At 28.7% G+C, this 18163-nt stretch overlaps 1 protein-coding gene across 1 annotated transcript; it reads right to left on the bottom strand.

Annotated features, from left to right (window-relative positions):
• Nucleotides 1-10263: 10263 nt before the first annotated feature.
• LOC112092734 (beta-glucosidase 17-like) lies at nucleotides 10264-17030 on the bottom strand. Its single transcript, XM_024169611.1, has 19 exons — nucleotides 16887-17030; nucleotides 16718-16787; nucleotides 16563-16621; nucleotides 16124-16199; nucleotides 15953-16024; nucleotides 15723-15810; nucleotides 15340-15592; nucleotides 14943-15058; nucleotides 14518-14735; nucleotides 14372-14403; nucleotides 14121-14223; nucleotides 13857-13950; nucleotides 13046-13265; nucleotides 12483-12598; nucleotides 12058-12275; nucleotides 11912-11943; nucleotides 11661-11763; nucleotides 11397-11490; nucleotides 10264-10606 (listed from the first exon to the last, which is right to left on the bottom strand). The coding sequence occupies exons 1-19, from the start codon at nucleotides 17028-17030 to the stop codon at nucleotides 10381-10383; spliced, it is 2334 nt and encodes a 777-aa protein (XP_024025379.1). The 3' UTR covers nucleotides 10264-10380.
• Between the last annotated feature and the right edge of the window lie 1133 nt (nucleotides 17031-18163).

Here is an 18163-nt window from a genome sequence, read left to right as displayed (position 1 = left end):
CAACCCAAGAGGCAATAATATATATATATATATATATATATTTATATATACGCTCACTGTCCTGTCCTTTGTTTAGGGGCATGCATATTCTCAGACAACTTCAAACCTTTTGTTTTTCTTGTCATTTTCACTTAACACTTCAACTCTTACAAGTGGCCTGACTCTAATCCAAGTTTCCTTTTGTTTTCTTCTTTAGTATTCATAGAATGTAATATTGTCTTGAAGTTTTCTTTAGTATTCATAGAATGTAATATTGTCTCGAAGAAACATAGTACTTGATAGGATTACTTTATTTTTACTTGAGATGCATTATTCAAATGTTTAGTTGTACTTGATAGGATTACTTTATTTTTACTTGAGATGCATTATTCAAATGTTTAGTTGTTATGTTGTTGTTGTTGTTGTTTATCTTTTTGGGGTACAAAACCTAGTTTTCAAACCGTTCTTTAAGGTATAGATATAGGATTTAAAAAAATAATTGTACAAGTGGAATGAGGAGAGAGGTGCTTTTTTTTTTTTTTTGGCTTGGAAACATGGAGAGAGGTTAAAATGATACTCTTTTTATATGCTAGAAACTATTAGGCTATCCTTTTCAAACTCAAATCACAACTCAAACTTTTTGTGCGGGAGAAAACACTAAAATCAAAAAGTGAAATTTGAATTTTTATGAGAGATTACACTATAGTAAAAAATTTTGAGTTGTGAAAAGAGCCATCATAATATGAGAGATGTATTTGATAAAATTCGTGCACTTTGCCGGCCCACCTGAGCCTTTTAATTTATTAATTAATTGAGAAAATCGCTAAACTCTCTCTTAGAGGGCATGAGTCTATATTTTTATCATTTACTCTTGATTAATACGCTTTTGACTAATATAGTATTTGATTAAAAAAGATATTAATCAAGAGTAAAAGATAAAAATTTAAAACTCACGTACTTCTAAAGATATTTTGTCTTCTTTTCCCTTAATCATGTACAAATCATGCTTTGTTGCTAAAATATTGGTGGCATCATGAACTTGATCATCATCTAAGCCATCAATTTTCAGCATTTCTTGATACAAGTTGGCTTGTAATCCAGCTAAATCATTATCAACAGTAGAAAGCACATAAATGAGACCATCTAACACACGCATATCGTGCGTTGAACCTTCCCATCCCGGTAGGACATATATAAATTGCATGTCTTGTGAACAAACTTCTAAGACATTAGTAGCAATCTCATTTTTCCTTGTTCTATATCTTGATTTTTCCTTGTTCTATATCTTGAACAACAATAGGCATAACACAAGAATCAAATTATAAGAAAAAAAAGAAAAAAAAAACTAGAGTACTAGAATCAAAAGAAATAAAGAGGGATAAAAATTATTGATAGTTTCAGTTTTCTAATCTTATAGTAGAAATTCCTAAAATAAAACATATATAAGAGTTTAAAGAAATAAAGAGGGATAAAAATTATTGATAGTTTCAGTTTTCTAATCTTATAGTAGAAATTCCTAAAATAAAACATATATAAGAGTTTAAAGAAATAAAGAGGGATAAAAATTATTGATAGTTTCAGTTTTCTAATCTTATAGTAGAAATTCCTAAAATAAAACATATATAAGAGTTTAAAGAAATAAAGAGGGATAAAAAATTAAATTAAAATAAAGAAAAAAAACTGAAAAGCTAGAAGATGACACACGCACCTGCACATGGAAAGGAACAGTAAAACTAGCTAAACTAAAGCATTATCAACGTGTTCAACACAAAAAAAAAGCAAAACGAAAACAAAAATAAAGGTAAAAAACTAATGGTAAATTTTATTATTGTAATTTGTAAATATTTATTTACTTTGTACAGTGTTATTGTAATTTTATATAGACTTTGTAAGTTCATCAAATTTGTAATTCGTCCCAGAATGATTGCATTCTTTTTTCCTTACCAAGTTTTTATCCCAATTGGGTTTTTCTTAGTAAGGTTTTTAACGAGGCAATCATGAATTACAAATTTAAAAATTAATAAATAAATATTTTTTTAATGTAGTTCATGTCTATTTCAAATTTCAAATTGTAATCTCCCTTAAAATTTTTGTATAATTTTTACAATAAATAACTTAAAAATTATTTATTTACATACCATATACAATTAATAAACAAAATTATATATAATATATATAATATATATAATAGTATATAAATATATAAAAAAAATTAAAAAATTAGTTCGGGCACCTCGGGTGGTCTCGGGCTGCCCTTCTAAAGTCTTGCTCGGGTTGGGTCGGGCAGCCCAAAAATTCAGGCTCGGGCAGGCTCGGTCATCGGGTAAAAATTCAAGATTTTCGATGGTCGTGGGCGGCTCGTCCAAAGTTTCAGCACTAGTGTCTATTAGGATTGACAATTCGAGTAGTGACATGACAGCACAACTCAAAATACGCATGAAATTAGCGGGTTTGGGTTTAGGTCATAATCGAGTTGACACGATTAACACACGATTAATAAATAGGTTGGGTTAGGGTTGACCTCTTAACATGAAATGACACGATTAACTATATGTGTCATCTACAATTTAATAATATGTTATATAACATGAAAGTTTATATGGCATATTAAGTATAAATAATGTGAATTTTAATATTTGTAGGTAAAATTCATTCATTTTTCTTAAAAGAAAAGATAAATTGACCAATAAACATATTAAACCTGTCATGACCGTGTTAAATAAGTGATTATTATATTAGTTATTTATTCAATATATTAATTTAAACGGGTTATACGGGTTGACACGATTAACACGATTAACACGATTAATAAATGAGTCATGTTTAGGTTGACATTTTTAACACTCTAATAAACATGTTGTGTTTGGGTTTATGATTTCTGACACTATTAATAAATGAGTTGACACGAACACGACCCATTAATACGAATTGCCACCCTTAGTGTCTATATTTGGCAGTAACATAACTAGTGCTGAAGTAGCAAGAGCTGGCCTGGGTGGTATAAGAAATTTTTTTATAAAAAAAAATCATAATTTTACTGTTGGATCTCTGATTGAGATGATTTTTTTTATTTGTTCATAGTGACGAACCGAATAAACAAAGATCCATGTTGACTATGTTATTTTTTGCTGAGCATTATCATATTCGATAGGTATAGTACTGTCTGTATAACATGATGCAAAACAATGTTTATATCTTTTTAAAATATCAAAACTTTACCGTAATAATTCCGATTGAAACGATTTTTCTTTTTACTTGTTTGTAGTGACGAGCTGAACATATTATTTTTCACAGAGCATTGTCATATTCAATAGGTATAAATATTGCATATATAATGTGATGTAGAATGAGGTTCATATCTTTTTAAAAAGTCATAATTTTATCCTTGGATCTCCAATTGATGTGATTTTCAGTTCTATGTGTTCGTATTGAGTAATTGAACAAAAAAAAATCCATTAAGTTTTCTTCTCTTAACATTATCATATCTAGTATGATTGGTACTGCTTTTTGAATTTTCTCATTTTGTATGGTAACAAAGGAATTCTTTTTTCTTTTAGGAATTTTTTAGGTAGTGCGTCCTTGAGGATAGAGTCAGTTGCTGATCGTTAGATCTATATGTTTGATAGCTGAAAAGGATGATTTCGTTACTAAAATAATTTTGATAGCAAAATTTTCAGTAGCAAAAGATCAATTTTAATGTCCGATCAAAATCACATCAAATTAAAAAAGGTATGCAAAATGGATAATTTTCTGACACTGAATTGTTGGCTAAAAGTAAAAAACTAATGGTAGTTTATTTTTTCTAGTCCTATTAAAAAAACTAACAATTTTCTGTTTTGAAATGATTGAAGAGGAATTCCCAAAAAAAAAAAAAACATTCATTCAACCACAAAAAAATATTCTCGCGGGTGACCATCATGTGTTGAGAATACTGATAGATGACCGATGAGTAGCGGGAAGCTAGTCACACATTTATGATTCAGAAAAACTAAAAATTAAAATAAATATTGTTTATTGTATAGTTATTACTGAAAATGTTTCTTTTAATTAGTTTCATTAATAATTGCGCCTTACAACAATGGGTTGCCTGGCGTAAAGAGATACTTCAATATAAGTTATTTGTCTACGATATCAAAAAGATAAAATAAAATTTTTTTTAGATGTATTTATCGGTGGAGAAGGATATTTATTGTTAGGAACCCTGTTTTGATTGTTGAATTAATTTTTTAATGGTATCATATGTTGTAGAAGTAATTATGTGTTGTGCACTTTAAATTTTAAATATGGACAAGTATAGATTTAACCGTTAAAAAATTAATCCAACTGTTAGAAATAATAATTTCTACCGGTAAAAAAAACGGTATTCTCCACCATAAATATTCTTTATTTTTTTTAGTGTGTAGGTACCACATGAATATAAATGAACCAAGTGTAAATTTTTTTTGTATAATTGTTGTATTATGTTTTAATGTTCTTGTATTGTATTTGAATCGAATTGGATTTGTAACATTCGAAATGTATTATATGTGATGATTATGCATTCAAGATTATCACTTAGAAATTACCAGATGCCGCCCAGATTCTATTCCAATTCGTCGGTTATAATATGTCAGATTATGTTCCATAATCTATTAGAGTATTTTCTTTATTTCAAGCAAAAAATTACTTGTTATATCGGCTTCAGCTCCAACGCTGGTCATAATCTGTAAAATTATGCTTCATAATCTATCATATTAATTTTCTATTTTCAGCCAAAAAATGAGATGTTGTCTTCGGCTCTGGCATCGGTTGTCGGCGTTTAGCCATAATCTTTCATTTTATGTTTCATAACCTACCATTTATTTTTTTATTTTCGCCAAAAAATGATCGGTTGTCTCCAGCTCTGTTGTTCAGTCGCCAGTCTTAATCTGATAGATTATGTTTAATAACCTACAGAGTATTTTTCTGTTTTCATAAAAAAAATGATAAGTTGTCTCCGACTCCGTTGTTCGGTCGCCAATCATTGGCGATAATCTAGCATATTATGAAGATTTTTTTTTTAATTTTTAACTGAAAAATGGCAGTTGCCTGCGACTTCAGTGTTGGTCGCCCATCGCTAGTCATAATCTAGCAAATTATGTCAGATTTTTTTTTCTATTTTCAACCAAAAATTGAGATGCTATCTCTAGCTCTGATACTGAGGCACTAACAAATGGTCATAATCTGTCAATTACGTTTCATAATTTACCATATTATTTTTTATTTTTAACATAAAATGACAACTTATCTCTGACTCCGACATAGTCGCCAACCTCCTGTGTTTTGAAACTAGAAAAATACTATGACAAATTCAACTTTGTATATCAAATCATAAATTCAAATTTTTGAACTAAGCAAGATCTTAATTTGAACTTAAAACTTTAAATTGAGGTGATTTGAGCTGCAATCCGAATGTAATTTAGATACCAATAATTTGAATTAAGAATAATATATGAATATGTGTTTGAATAGAGTATTAAAAATTATTTAAAAATTTTGGGTTTACTCGAAAAAAAAAAAAAGAAAAAGTTTTGAGTTTAATAACAAATCTTACAAAAACTCGATATTGATGTAAGAATTACTTAGGTTATATGGCTCTAAATTTGTTCATTTTTTTTCTTACAAAAAAGAATCATCTTAATTAAAGTTGAAATAAAAAAATTATGATATTTTAATACGTGACTTTTTATAACCAGAAAGAAATAATTTTTTTTTTTTTTCAATCCAAAATGTGTAACCGGTTGCATATCTGACACCGGTATTTAATATGTTCTATGCCAATCAGTTAACAACAGCCCCGCAGATTACTCTCAACGGCTCACGTGAAAGGAGAGTTTCCGTTCGGCCAAAAGAGATGTATGAGTTTTGACGTCAATTAATATTCAATGAAGAAAGGTCAAACTGACAAAAAGAGATCAAAGTCTTCTGTAAAAAAAAAACCGTGCAAAAATTCCAGCTGTAGTGCCTGAAAAATTGCTATAAAAAATGACTGAATTTGACAAATTATTTGCTTTAAAAGTCTTCTAATTTAAGGCTCTTTTATTTTACTGATTTAAATTTAAAATTTAAATTTTATTACAGTAAAAAAATTTTAAAAACAGTCACATTTAATTTTTTTATTATAGTAAAAAATTCTCATAAAAAGTCACATATCAACTTAAATTAAAAATTTAAATTAGTGAACTAATCAGACTCTAAAACTAATTCAGTCAAATATTAATCTGTGAGCGATGCTAATAAATTAATATTTATTGTTCTTAAGAATATTTATTGGTCTTAAGATAAACTCTAGTGATCATAAAATTAACCAATGTCTTTAGCATGTTTCTTAACTAATTAGATTAGTGTGTGACGGGTAAGCAAGGTTTATGATGACCATTGTGGCTAAATGAATTATTATTTAATATGGTTGACTTTTTATATGTTATTGAGAATTTATTAGTGTTTGACTTTTTTCGATGATTCATATATAGAATTGCGATATATATATATATATATATTTGTGAAAACTGGTGTGTTGACAATACATCATGAACTTTTAAAATTAGTTTTAGTTATAATTGAAGTTTAATAATTAATGGCATTATTAAATTGAAAATTCGAGACACGAAAATGTGCAACATGGTTTGAAAAATGATAACGTTTATCTTTTATATGAGAATCTCGTGTTTTATTTTTTCAATTTGATAATAGTAGTTAGTTATTGAATCTCAATTTCTACTAATTTAAAAATTCAGCTTTCATTTTGCAAGCTTAGCTTATATATATATATAAAAGAATAACTTAGAGTGTAATGGTACAATTTTTTTATAATTGATAATTATATATATTGTGAAAACTATTGACTTAAATCCAAATGTCAACCCTCTAAGAAGAACTTGTAACAAGCTTCAATGCTGACCATGTTTTGCATTCACACTACAATGCACTTTATGAATTATTTGCTAAAGATCGCACTCTATGAATTGTTGCCTATACTCGTAAGAAGTTTGACATATTCCATCTAACTGTTAAAGGGATTCAAAAGATCTTATCATTGTTAATATTCAAACCCCAGGAAGTACATGAAGACTTTCTTGACTTTCTTGCACCGGATCTCGTAGGAAAAAAGGGTTGGATGAAGGGTCTGGTAGATATATATATATATATATATATATCTACCTACATAACTAAATATATGTACATATATATATAAATATATCTACCTACATAACTAAATATATATATATATCTACCTACATAACTAAACTCAAATCCATTTTCGTTTTAGTTATTTGCGAAACGTTTCACACACAACATTTAAGAACATTCGAATCCCAAGTGTGTGAAACGCTTCGCCTATTTTTCTTGGAGGTGTTTTAGGGTTTTTCCTCTTTTGATTTTTATGTATTTGTAATTATTTTTTTTGAATTTCTCTTTAATTCTTTACTAGTTTTTAATGTGTGCTCTGCATGCACGATTGATTTAAAATAATGGTTATATAAATTTTTTTAAAAAAAGGAGAAAGAAGAAGAAAAAAAAAGCACAAAAGAAATGAATACAAAAGTGAGAAAAAAGATTTGAAATAAAAAACACAAATAATATTGTTACTTATTTTGTTGTGTTTTACGTTAGTTTTATTTTATTTAATTTGGTATGATTTTATTTTATTTTAGTGAATTTTTGTTTATTTTTAATTTAAATTATTTATAATATTTTTATATGAATAGTATCAAAAATTTAGTGCAAAACGTTGTTGAAATGGACAAAATGGATCACAAACCATTTCAAAATAAATAAATAAATAAATAATAAATAATAAGAAAAAATAAAATTACGTTTCTGCATGTGGGCCCCGCCACATTTTCCCTTGGCCGATGAGAGAACGACACATGACATGGGATTGTTGGCCACTAAAGGCTTGCGCGAGATTGTCTGCAGTGCTTACCTGAGCTCAATTATTTTCTCCAATGATTTATTGAAACGTAGATGCTCATTTTAGTAGACGAATAGAATCGCACTACGTGGATCCCACTAACGAGGAACGCCAACTGTATAGTGATACTAGCGATTTCATTGAAATGAGGCGCACCGAATCATTTTCTCCTCTAGGAAACAAAAGGTTTCTTGGAGTGAAAAACGGATAAAAAGTTTCGTCCAACCCCCCTCCTCTCGACAAAAAAAAAAAAAAAAAAAAAAAAACGATTCTCGTTTAGTGGATAGTAAAAATTTCTACCTCGTTCACTTTACAAATTTGAGTTTTTAATTTTAATTAAAATATAATATTTTTTAAAAATTTTTTACTGTAACAAAAAAATTAAATATAATATTTTCTAAAAATTTTTTATTATAAAAATTTAAAATTAAAAATTTAAATCAATAAAATAAATAATGCCTCTATCTTCCTTTCTCCTTTCTTCTCTCTCTTCTTTCAACAGTTTTTATAACCATTATCTTAAAAGATGCGAGCGCTTTTTGAGATATTTTTCTTCCTTTCTCCGTTTTTTGTTTTTGTTACTTTTTTGTCCTTATTTCTTTCTTTTTTCCATTTTTTTTCCAATAATTCAAAGGATATATGTGTGTGTATATGTATGTGTAATTTATTGTGGATATACTTTTGTGTAGGGTATTCGTGGTTTGAGTTTTTTTTTTTTTTTTTTTTTTTTTTTTTCGAAAAGCACCAATAAAATAAAAAAATATTTTGTTTTGAGGAATTTTAATATTTTTAACAAAAGTGAAATTAAACTAAATCTCTCATAAGGGGTTTTCATAGTTTAGGTTTAAGACTAAAAGAATTTTTAATATTTTACAAAAATTATAAAATTATTAATTCAAACTTAACCAAAGGATCACTCAATTCAAGTTTGGCTGTACTAGATAGACTAGAAATCAAGTGACGTTCCCATGACAGTTTGAGTGGCTTTTAGCTTAATTTGTGCGGGCGGTTTGGTTAACAGTTTAAGAGTTCTCAAACCGCCCAAAAATATACGACTTTCATTTCTTACACGATCTCTATATATGAGTTTTATTCTCGTATTTGTGATATGCTTCGTGGTAAAGTATTGATATTACTATCAGATCTACTCGTTTTGTTTTTATTTCTAGGGTCTTGTTGTAGAAAATATTTCGTTACTTTTTGGTGAATAGAAAATGCTTTGTTATTTTTGGTGAAGAGAAAATGTTTTGTTATTAAGGCCCTGTTTATTTCACCGCTTTGAGTTTTGTTAAAAAGTTTTCAAAAATAATCACATTTAATTTTTTTACTATAATAAAAAATTCTCACATAAAATTACATTTTAATTCGAATTAAAAACTCAAACCAGGACCCTAAAATGCTTCACATGATTTAGTAGCAAGTTTGATACTAAACTGTGAACGCCACTACTTGTGGCATTTTTTCGGCCGAAAAAAATGAAATGTGGATAATGGGCACTAATGGGAATAAGAGGTTAATGTGATTGGGTTTCACACTGCTCAATAGGGACCACACTGATGGAGTTAGATTAATGGGATGTCCTTTAATTTATCAACTATCAATTTATGGATCAATTATTCTTAATCAATCAAAGGAGCCTACTACATATCTAAAGTCTGGGATTATAACTAGGCTCATGCATATATATTCTAACTCAAAAAAACTTAACAAAAATTAATTTCTTTTTTCGTCTTCTTCATCAAATTTTACAATACAACTTTTATACATAGAATCGATATCGATCACTCTTGAAGAAATATAGCATTATATGATTACTTTATTTTCTATTGAGATGATTGTTATTCAAATGTTTACTTCTTTTTTTTTTTTTTTTTTTTTCCTGGTAGTCTTCATAGTTTTTTTGGACGTGATCATAATCGTCCATTTTATGCTAAAAGGATAGTGACGTGACCATAACTATCTCTATATGTTGAAAAGATATAATGGTACAAGATTAGATAAGTTTGCATATTATAAAAAGAAAATGAGACAAATACTCTAAAAGAGTGCTTAGATTTTTAACTTTTATTCTTCATTAATATTTGTTTGAGTAAAATAACTATATTAACTAAAAGGGTATTAATTAAGAGCAATGATAGAACTCAGGCTCATTTATTATGAGAGCAAGTTCAGAATTATAAAGAGTCAGTTAATTAGGAATTTTGGGTCTGGAATTTAGAGAGGAGAAAATTGAAGAAAGCGTGAATGAAATGAACTAATAATAACTAATTATGATAAACAAGCACGTAAAAGGCATTTTATTTCCTTATATATAAAGTCTCACACAACACAAGTACATGACATATAATATTATTCTCACACACTGAAACTCGAAGTAGCTTTGTTCACATAAATACTAATTTTCTTCTTCTCAACAGCATTTATTTTAAAGACATATATTTTAAGATCATATGTATTTCTTGATTTAATTAGGCTGTAGTGAGAAATGAAGAAGTTGGCTCTTCATGAATATTCATGACTCTGGGAATGGGTTTGAGGAATTGACTAAACCAACGAACAGATTCTTTGGGGATTCTTGCTAAGTGATTTTCACGATCAATTTGGTAGATGCCAAATTTATAAGTGTAACCGGAATTCCACTCAAAGTCATCAAGAAGTGTCCAAATATAGAATCCCTTCACGTTGGCTCCAGCCCTGTCAAAACAATTGGGTGTTAGTACCTAAAGCATTAATGATTATTTAGCCATTACCGTTCCAATGGAAAATTAGAATGCAAGTTTAATGATAACAGAAATTAAATTAAGGTCCACATATGCTTGCTTACCCAAAAGGCCATTATGAGCCTGTGTAGTATCATAAATTAGTTTAATTACTACTTCTCCCAAATGGTTTATAATTGTTTTGGACATGAGCCAACAATAGTTTACATTTTATGTAATTATATAATTTCATATAAGGACGAGCTTTTAACGGTTACGTTTTCATAGTACTTACCTATCAGATATAAAAATTTAATAATGTGGCGTCATAAGAATTTAATCTCATTAATTATTGTAGATTTTTTTCTTTCGGTCAACTATCTAATTTATTACAACCGCCGGATTAATATCTTATACCTAAAATAATAATACATTATAAGCTCAACATAGATTAAAAGCCTAACACATGATAACAATGTTAGAAAGTACAATTATATTGATTTGAACTTAGACCTCCTATTTTGATACCATGTCAATTTTACAATAAAAAAATGGCAATTGAAAAAAGGAGAAATGAAAAAAAAGATAATCAATCCTGAATTGTTCTAGGATTTGTTCGTGATGGACATACTCTTTGAGGTTATTTCTTGAAGGTACAACTAAAAGTGAGGTTCCTACCAAAATTTATAGATATATATATATATATATATATTCTGCTTTGACAAAGTAGTACTATATATTTAAATTTTATGTAACAAAATAAGAGTGCAAATATTGGCGCTTACTTAATAGCCTTTAAGAGATGTTGTAGATGACTACGATAGTAATCTATTCTTCCAACATCATTGAGACTAGTACTATTGATGGGATCAGGAACTCCTGCAATAACAATAAAACCATATTTATAATTAATTTTTGATCAAGACCAGTATATCAATTCTTTTAAATAAATTCACATAAATTAGTCCTTCTATTTTATCATATTATGATTTTTTAAAAAAGAGGAGAAAAAAGAAACAAAAAAAATTGAAGAATTAATTTTAATTTACCATTCTCAGTGATGTAAATAGGAGGATTGTTGTAATTTTCTTTTATGTACAACACCAATTCGTCAATTCCTTGTGGATAAACGAACATCCACGTTCCATCAATCTACATCATCAATTGTAAGTTAGAATTTTGTACACTTAGAATGAGAATCATGAATTTGAATAAATTTTCTTGATGTTGCTTATATAATTTAAGCTAACAATTCGATCATACACAAAAAAAAAAAGATAAATGGAAAGAAAGAAAGTACCGGTTGTCCAATAGGTACACCATCTTTGGAATCTGTATCATTTAATTAGGCATGAACATTTAATATTTAAAAGATTATTATCTAATCCACATTTATTAGTTCTAGAGACAATAAACTGTATGGTAATATATATTGGACTCAATTACCTGTAAGATTAACACGACTATCACCATGAGGACCTTGATTTATAACGCATGAGACATTTGAATCCTCCGCATATCTTGCAGTATAATAATTTAGACCCAAGAAATCGTACGACTTTTTTATTAGTTTCGATTCATCTTCAGTGAATTTAGGCAATCGGCATCCAACCAAAGATTTCATGATTTCTGGATAGTCTCCGAATGTAATTGGGTGAAAAACCCTGAATAAGTCATGGTATATGTATACAATAATCAATTAATCAATAATAATCACTTGAGTATAATGTGACTTTTATAATTTTATTGTACTTTTATGTTGAACCTGAGGCAGTCATTAGAAAATCGAACTATTTAGACATCATTGCAAGAACAAATTATTGTTTAGAAGACCTATAATAAGTGACATATATATGTTAGATGAGTCTCACCATCCAAGCGAGAAGTCTAGGGCTCTATAGGCTGCCAAACAAGATTCAGGTGTACGAAATTTTGGTACGACCCATAAAGATTGTATTGTTATTCCTATATTTCCCTTTTGAAGTTCCTGAAAGGAATAAACAAGGCATATAATAAATTTTTATATTTTCTAACATTATAAATATCTTATAGGAAAAGAAATATCATATGTGTTTACGTTTAGTTATAAACACGTGCGCTATTCTTACGTGTCATAAAAGGAGCCTGTGGACCACTTATACAAAGCAAATTACTAATGCAACAGGACAAAAAAGGAATGGCAATATTAATCACAAGGCCTAAGACTAATTTGGCTTAACAATAATAACTAATTATAATAAACAAGCACGTAAAGGCATTTTATTTCCTTATATATAAAGTCTCACACAACACAAGTACATGATAGATAATATTATTCTCACACACTGAAACTCGAAGTAGCTTTTGTTCACATAAATACTAATTTTCTTCTTCAACAGCATTTATTTTAAAGACATATATTTTAAGATCATATGTATTTCTTTAATTAGGCTGCAGTGAGAAATGAAGAAGTTATTGGCTCCTCATGAATATTCATGACTCTGGGAATGGTCTTGAAGAATTCTCTAAACCATTCAACAGAACGTTTGGGGATTCTTGTCAAGTTATTTTTGCGATCAATGTGGTAGATGCCAAATTTATAAGTGTAACCGGAATTCCACTCAAAGTCATCAAGAAATGTCCAAATATAGAACCCCTTCACGTTGGCTCCAGCCCTGTCCAAACAATTGGGTGTCAGTACCTAAAGCATTAATGATTATTTAGCCATTACGGTTCCAATGGTAAATTAGGATGCATGATTAATGATAACAGAAATTAAATTAAGGTCCACATATTCTTAATTACCCAAAGGCCAGTATGAGCCAACAATAATTGCTTACCCAAAGTAGTATGATAAATTAGTTTAATTACTACTTCTCCCAAATGGTTTATAATTGTTTTGGACATGAGCAAACAATAGTTTACATTTTATGTAATTATATAATTACATATAAGGACAAGCTTTTAACGGTTACGTTTACATAGTAGTTACTTATCATATATAAAAATTTAATAATGTGGTGGTATAAGAATCTAATCTCATTAATTATCGTAGACTTTTTTCTTTCGACCAACTATCTAATTTATTACAATTTCCTGATCAATATCTTATAGCTAAAATAATGATACATTATAAGCTCAACATAGATTAAAAGCCTAACACATGATAACAATGTTAGAAAGTACAATTATATTGATTAAAAGCCTAAAATTTATATATATATATATATATTCTGCTTTGACAAAGTGCAAATATTGGCGCTTACTTAATAGCCTTTAAGAGATGTTGTAGATGACTACGATAGTAATCTATTCTTCCAACATCATTGAGACTAGTACTATTGATGGGATCAGGAACTCCTGCAATAACAATAAAACCATATTTATAATTAATTTTTGATCAAGACCAGTATATCAATTCTTTTAAATAAATTCACATAAATTAGTCCTTCTATTTTATCATATTATGATTTTTTAAAAAAGAGGAGAAAAAAGAAACAAAAAAAATTGAAGAATTAATTTTAATTTACCATTCTCAGTGATGTAAATAGGAGGATTGTTGTAATTTTCTTTTATGTACAACACCAATTCGTCAATTCCTTGTGGATAAACGAACATCCACGTTCCATCAATCTACATCATCAATTGTAAGTTAGAATTTTGTACACTTAGAATGAGAATCATGAATTTGAATAAATTTTCTTGATGTTGCTTATATAATTTAAGCTAACAATTCGATCATACACAAAAAAAAAAAGATAAATGGAAAGAAAGAAAGTACCGGTTGTCCAATAGGTACACCATCTTTGGAATCTGTATCATTTTATTAGGCATGAACATTAAAGATTTAAAATATTATTATCTAATCCACATTTATTAGTTCTAGAGACAATAAACTGTATGGTAATATATATTGGACTCAATTACCTGTAAGATTAACACGACTATCACCATGAGGACCTTGATTTATAACGCATGAGACATTTGAATCCTCCGCATATCTTGCAGTATAATAATTTAGACCCAAGAAATCGTACGACTTTTTTATTAGTTTCGATTCATCTTCAGTGAATTTAGGCAATCGGCATCCAACCAAAGATTTCATGATTTCTGGATAGTCTCCGAATGTAATTGGGTGAAAAACCCTGAATAAGTCATGGTATATGTATACAATAATCAATTAATCAATAATAATCACTTGAGTATAATGTGACTTTTATAATTTTATTGTACTTTTATGTTGAACCTGAGGCAGTCATTAGAAAATCGAACTATTTAGACATCATTGCAAGAACAAATTATTGTTTAGAAGACCTATAATAAGTGACATATATATGTTAGATGAGTCTCACCATCCAAGCGAGAAGTCTAGGGCTCTATAGGCTGCCAAACAAGATTCAGGTGTACGAAATTTTGGTACGACCCATAAAGATTGTATTGTTATTCCTATATTTCCCTTTTGAAGTTCCTGAAAGGAATAAACAAGGCATATAATAAATTTTTATATTTTCTAACATTATAAATATCTTATAGGAAAAGAAATATCATATGTGTTTACGTTTAGTTATAAACACGTGCGCTATTCTGTACTTATAATATATGATAGTACTTTCTTTGAACAATATAAATTGTTTGAAACAAATACCTTTTATCTAAAATTATAGTTTCAATTATATGAGTAAATACACACAGTAACCGGCATAAAAATGTGACAACAGATCTTGATTTTACCGATAGATAACTGCTGACCTTGTATTTCTTTCTATACAAGTCCACTGCTTTTGCATGAGCGAGAATTAAATGGTGAATCACGATGTAAGGTTCTGTTGCTGAGTTCCCATTAGTGCAATTTCCATTATAATGAGAACATCGTCCAGGTGCGAAAACACCAAATTCATACGCTTTGGTAGTAAAAATAACTGGCTCATTAAATGTAATCCAACTTTTCACATAATGGCCAAATGTTCTGAAGCAAAAATCCACATATGCGAGATAATCATCCCTATAAAATAAGAGAAACTTATTAATAATTGGCATAATGGTAATTTCTTATGTAATATTTTGATCTGTACATAGATTCTACTGTATGTGTGTGTATATATACATATATATGTATGTATATGATGTCTTACACGAACTTCGGGCTCAAAAATCCACCATATTCATCTTCTAGAGCTTGAGGCAGATCCCAGTGAAATAAAGTCACTACTGGTTTGATGCCTACTTATAAAAAGAAAAGAAAGTCAGATCAAAACAAATTATCAAAGGAAATCAAACTAGTAGGATTGAGAATTATCAAACCCACGTTATGAGTCAAATATGATGAATACTTAAAGGACAAATAAGAAGTTATGAAATTAACCATTTCTATTAAGCGTCTCCAAGAGACTTTTGTAAAATTTGATGCCATCAAGATTCGGTTGCCCACGTCCATCTAAAATCGAAAGTAAGCTTCATTATTTTTAGATAAAAAATCGATACTTACTCAGAAATTCATAAATATATATTAGCTAATACAAAGAATAAAACTTACTTGGTAATACTCTAGACCAAGATATAGAGAATCTAAAGGAGTTGAAACCCGTTTTTTTCAGTAGGTGGATGTCGCTCTGAAAAACATTTAAGCATTTTGAGACTAAAAAACTAATAAAAATGCATCTTGAATTATTAAAACATAGATCGATCATATTTGAAAATCCCACGTAGAAAAAAGTATATTTCATTTTTGTTTTTCAATAGGTATATATATATATGTATATATGTATGTATATATATGTTCATGTATAACGGAAAAATTGTGAAAGAATATAGGAAATATACGTATTAATAAGAAAGTAGTACGTACTTATAATATATGCAGGAAGAGTTTTACTCAATTCTGCGTATGTTTACTATATTTTCTTTTCAAAAACAAAAAATGGGGTTGACGTAATTTCTTTTATTATATAGTTAGCAAGTGGAGCACTTTAAACCTCATATCTAAAATAGAATTCTTCTGCAACTTTTCCAGAGCTTCTGTCAGCTATTTTTTCTGTTAAATTCATGAGAATGGAAAGAAATGTAATTAGATAGAAGTACGATTATATACTGTACATGAAAAATAAAAGAGTATAAATTTGTATTAGACCTGGATAATTCTCAGTGAAGGTATCCCATATACTGGGTTTTCTTCCACCAATATCCGCCGCTCCTTCATACTTTTAATAGAAAAACAAATTAAGCAATGTAATGCCACATATTATAAGTGGTATAAACTATAAAATATGATATAAACAACTAGAATTTGATGCATATACCTGATAAGCAGCTGATGATGCTCCGAATATGAAGTCAAGTGGAAAATCTGACCGACTAATACCACGATCAAGTTGAGCAACACTGCATGCCAACAAATAGGGCACAAAGAGTAATAAGAGAGAGAGATTTTGATGAGTTTCCATTCTTAGTTACTTCTACATTCTCTTGCATTCTGTATGGTGGTCTTTATATAGACATGACAAACATGATGGAAATAAATAAAAGCTTTGAAAAAAATTAAAAGTGGATGTTGATATTAAAAGGATATTGTTTTTTTTTAATTCATTTTTGGGTTGAACGATAAGTTCTGATGAATCGAAGAATGAAATATTACATTAAAAAATTATGTGAGTCCATCATTAAATGACATAGTAATTAATGGTGATCATAGTTTAATACGTAGGCATACACCATATAATGGGAGCGTTTGATATGCAGTAATGAGTAGAGATTATATTACTAAAAATTGATAGAGAGTAAAATGATTCTCAAGAAACTTATATTATCAAGTTTGGTTATTATGTATAAGAATTTAAAAAATCATTTCTAGGAATATCTTTTTATAGGGTTTGGGTGTGCACAGTAATGCAATATAGTTTTATTATAAAATTACAATTTTAAAAATATTGAACCTAATTAAATCTTATTTAATTAGGTAACTATCATTTCAATCACTTATATATATATTTTTTCCAAATATCGTGAAAAAATATTAATTAAAATAGGTAATTATCCTTTCACTCTCTGATATTTTCTTTACGTATTGTGAAAAAATATTAATAAAACATAACATAACCAAAAGAAATAATACTCTAAAATATATTTTGGAAATTAAGGGAAAAAAAAAAACACACGGCATTGCTCAGCCATCCACCATCACTGATATTTCTCAACCCATTTCCTCCGCCAGAATGTCCGGAGTTGTGTTTGGAAAGAAGAAAAATCTATTAATATCCTCTATCTCTCTGTATCTCTCTCTCTCTCTCTCTCTCTATCTCTCTATCTCTCTCTGTCTCTTAGACAAATCAATTAATCTCCCCTCTCTAAACAAGATCTGAGTTTCAAAAGGCAGTCATGGGGCTAGACGAACGGAAGCTTTCGCGGGGTGGAGAACGGCGGCGCTGCAATATGTAATACAAGCACACAGTATGTGCAGAACGACTAATATGCTTGTTGTATCACGCTTTGATGTTCAAAATAATCCTTTTTAATTACTGGTAATAAAAAATGAATGAAAATAATTAATGAGTTGAGTTTTCATAGTTACAACTCATGG

This window comes from Morus notabilis, unplaced genomic scaffold (assembly GCF_000414095.1).
Source record: "Morus notabilis unplaced genomic scaffold, ASM41409v2 Scaffold765, whole genome shotgun sequence".
Lineage (NCBI taxonomy): Eukaryota > Viridiplantae > Streptophyta > Magnoliopsida > Rosales > Moraceae > Morus > Morus notabilis.
This window is presented reverse-complemented; position numbering and strand designations above follow the sequence as displayed.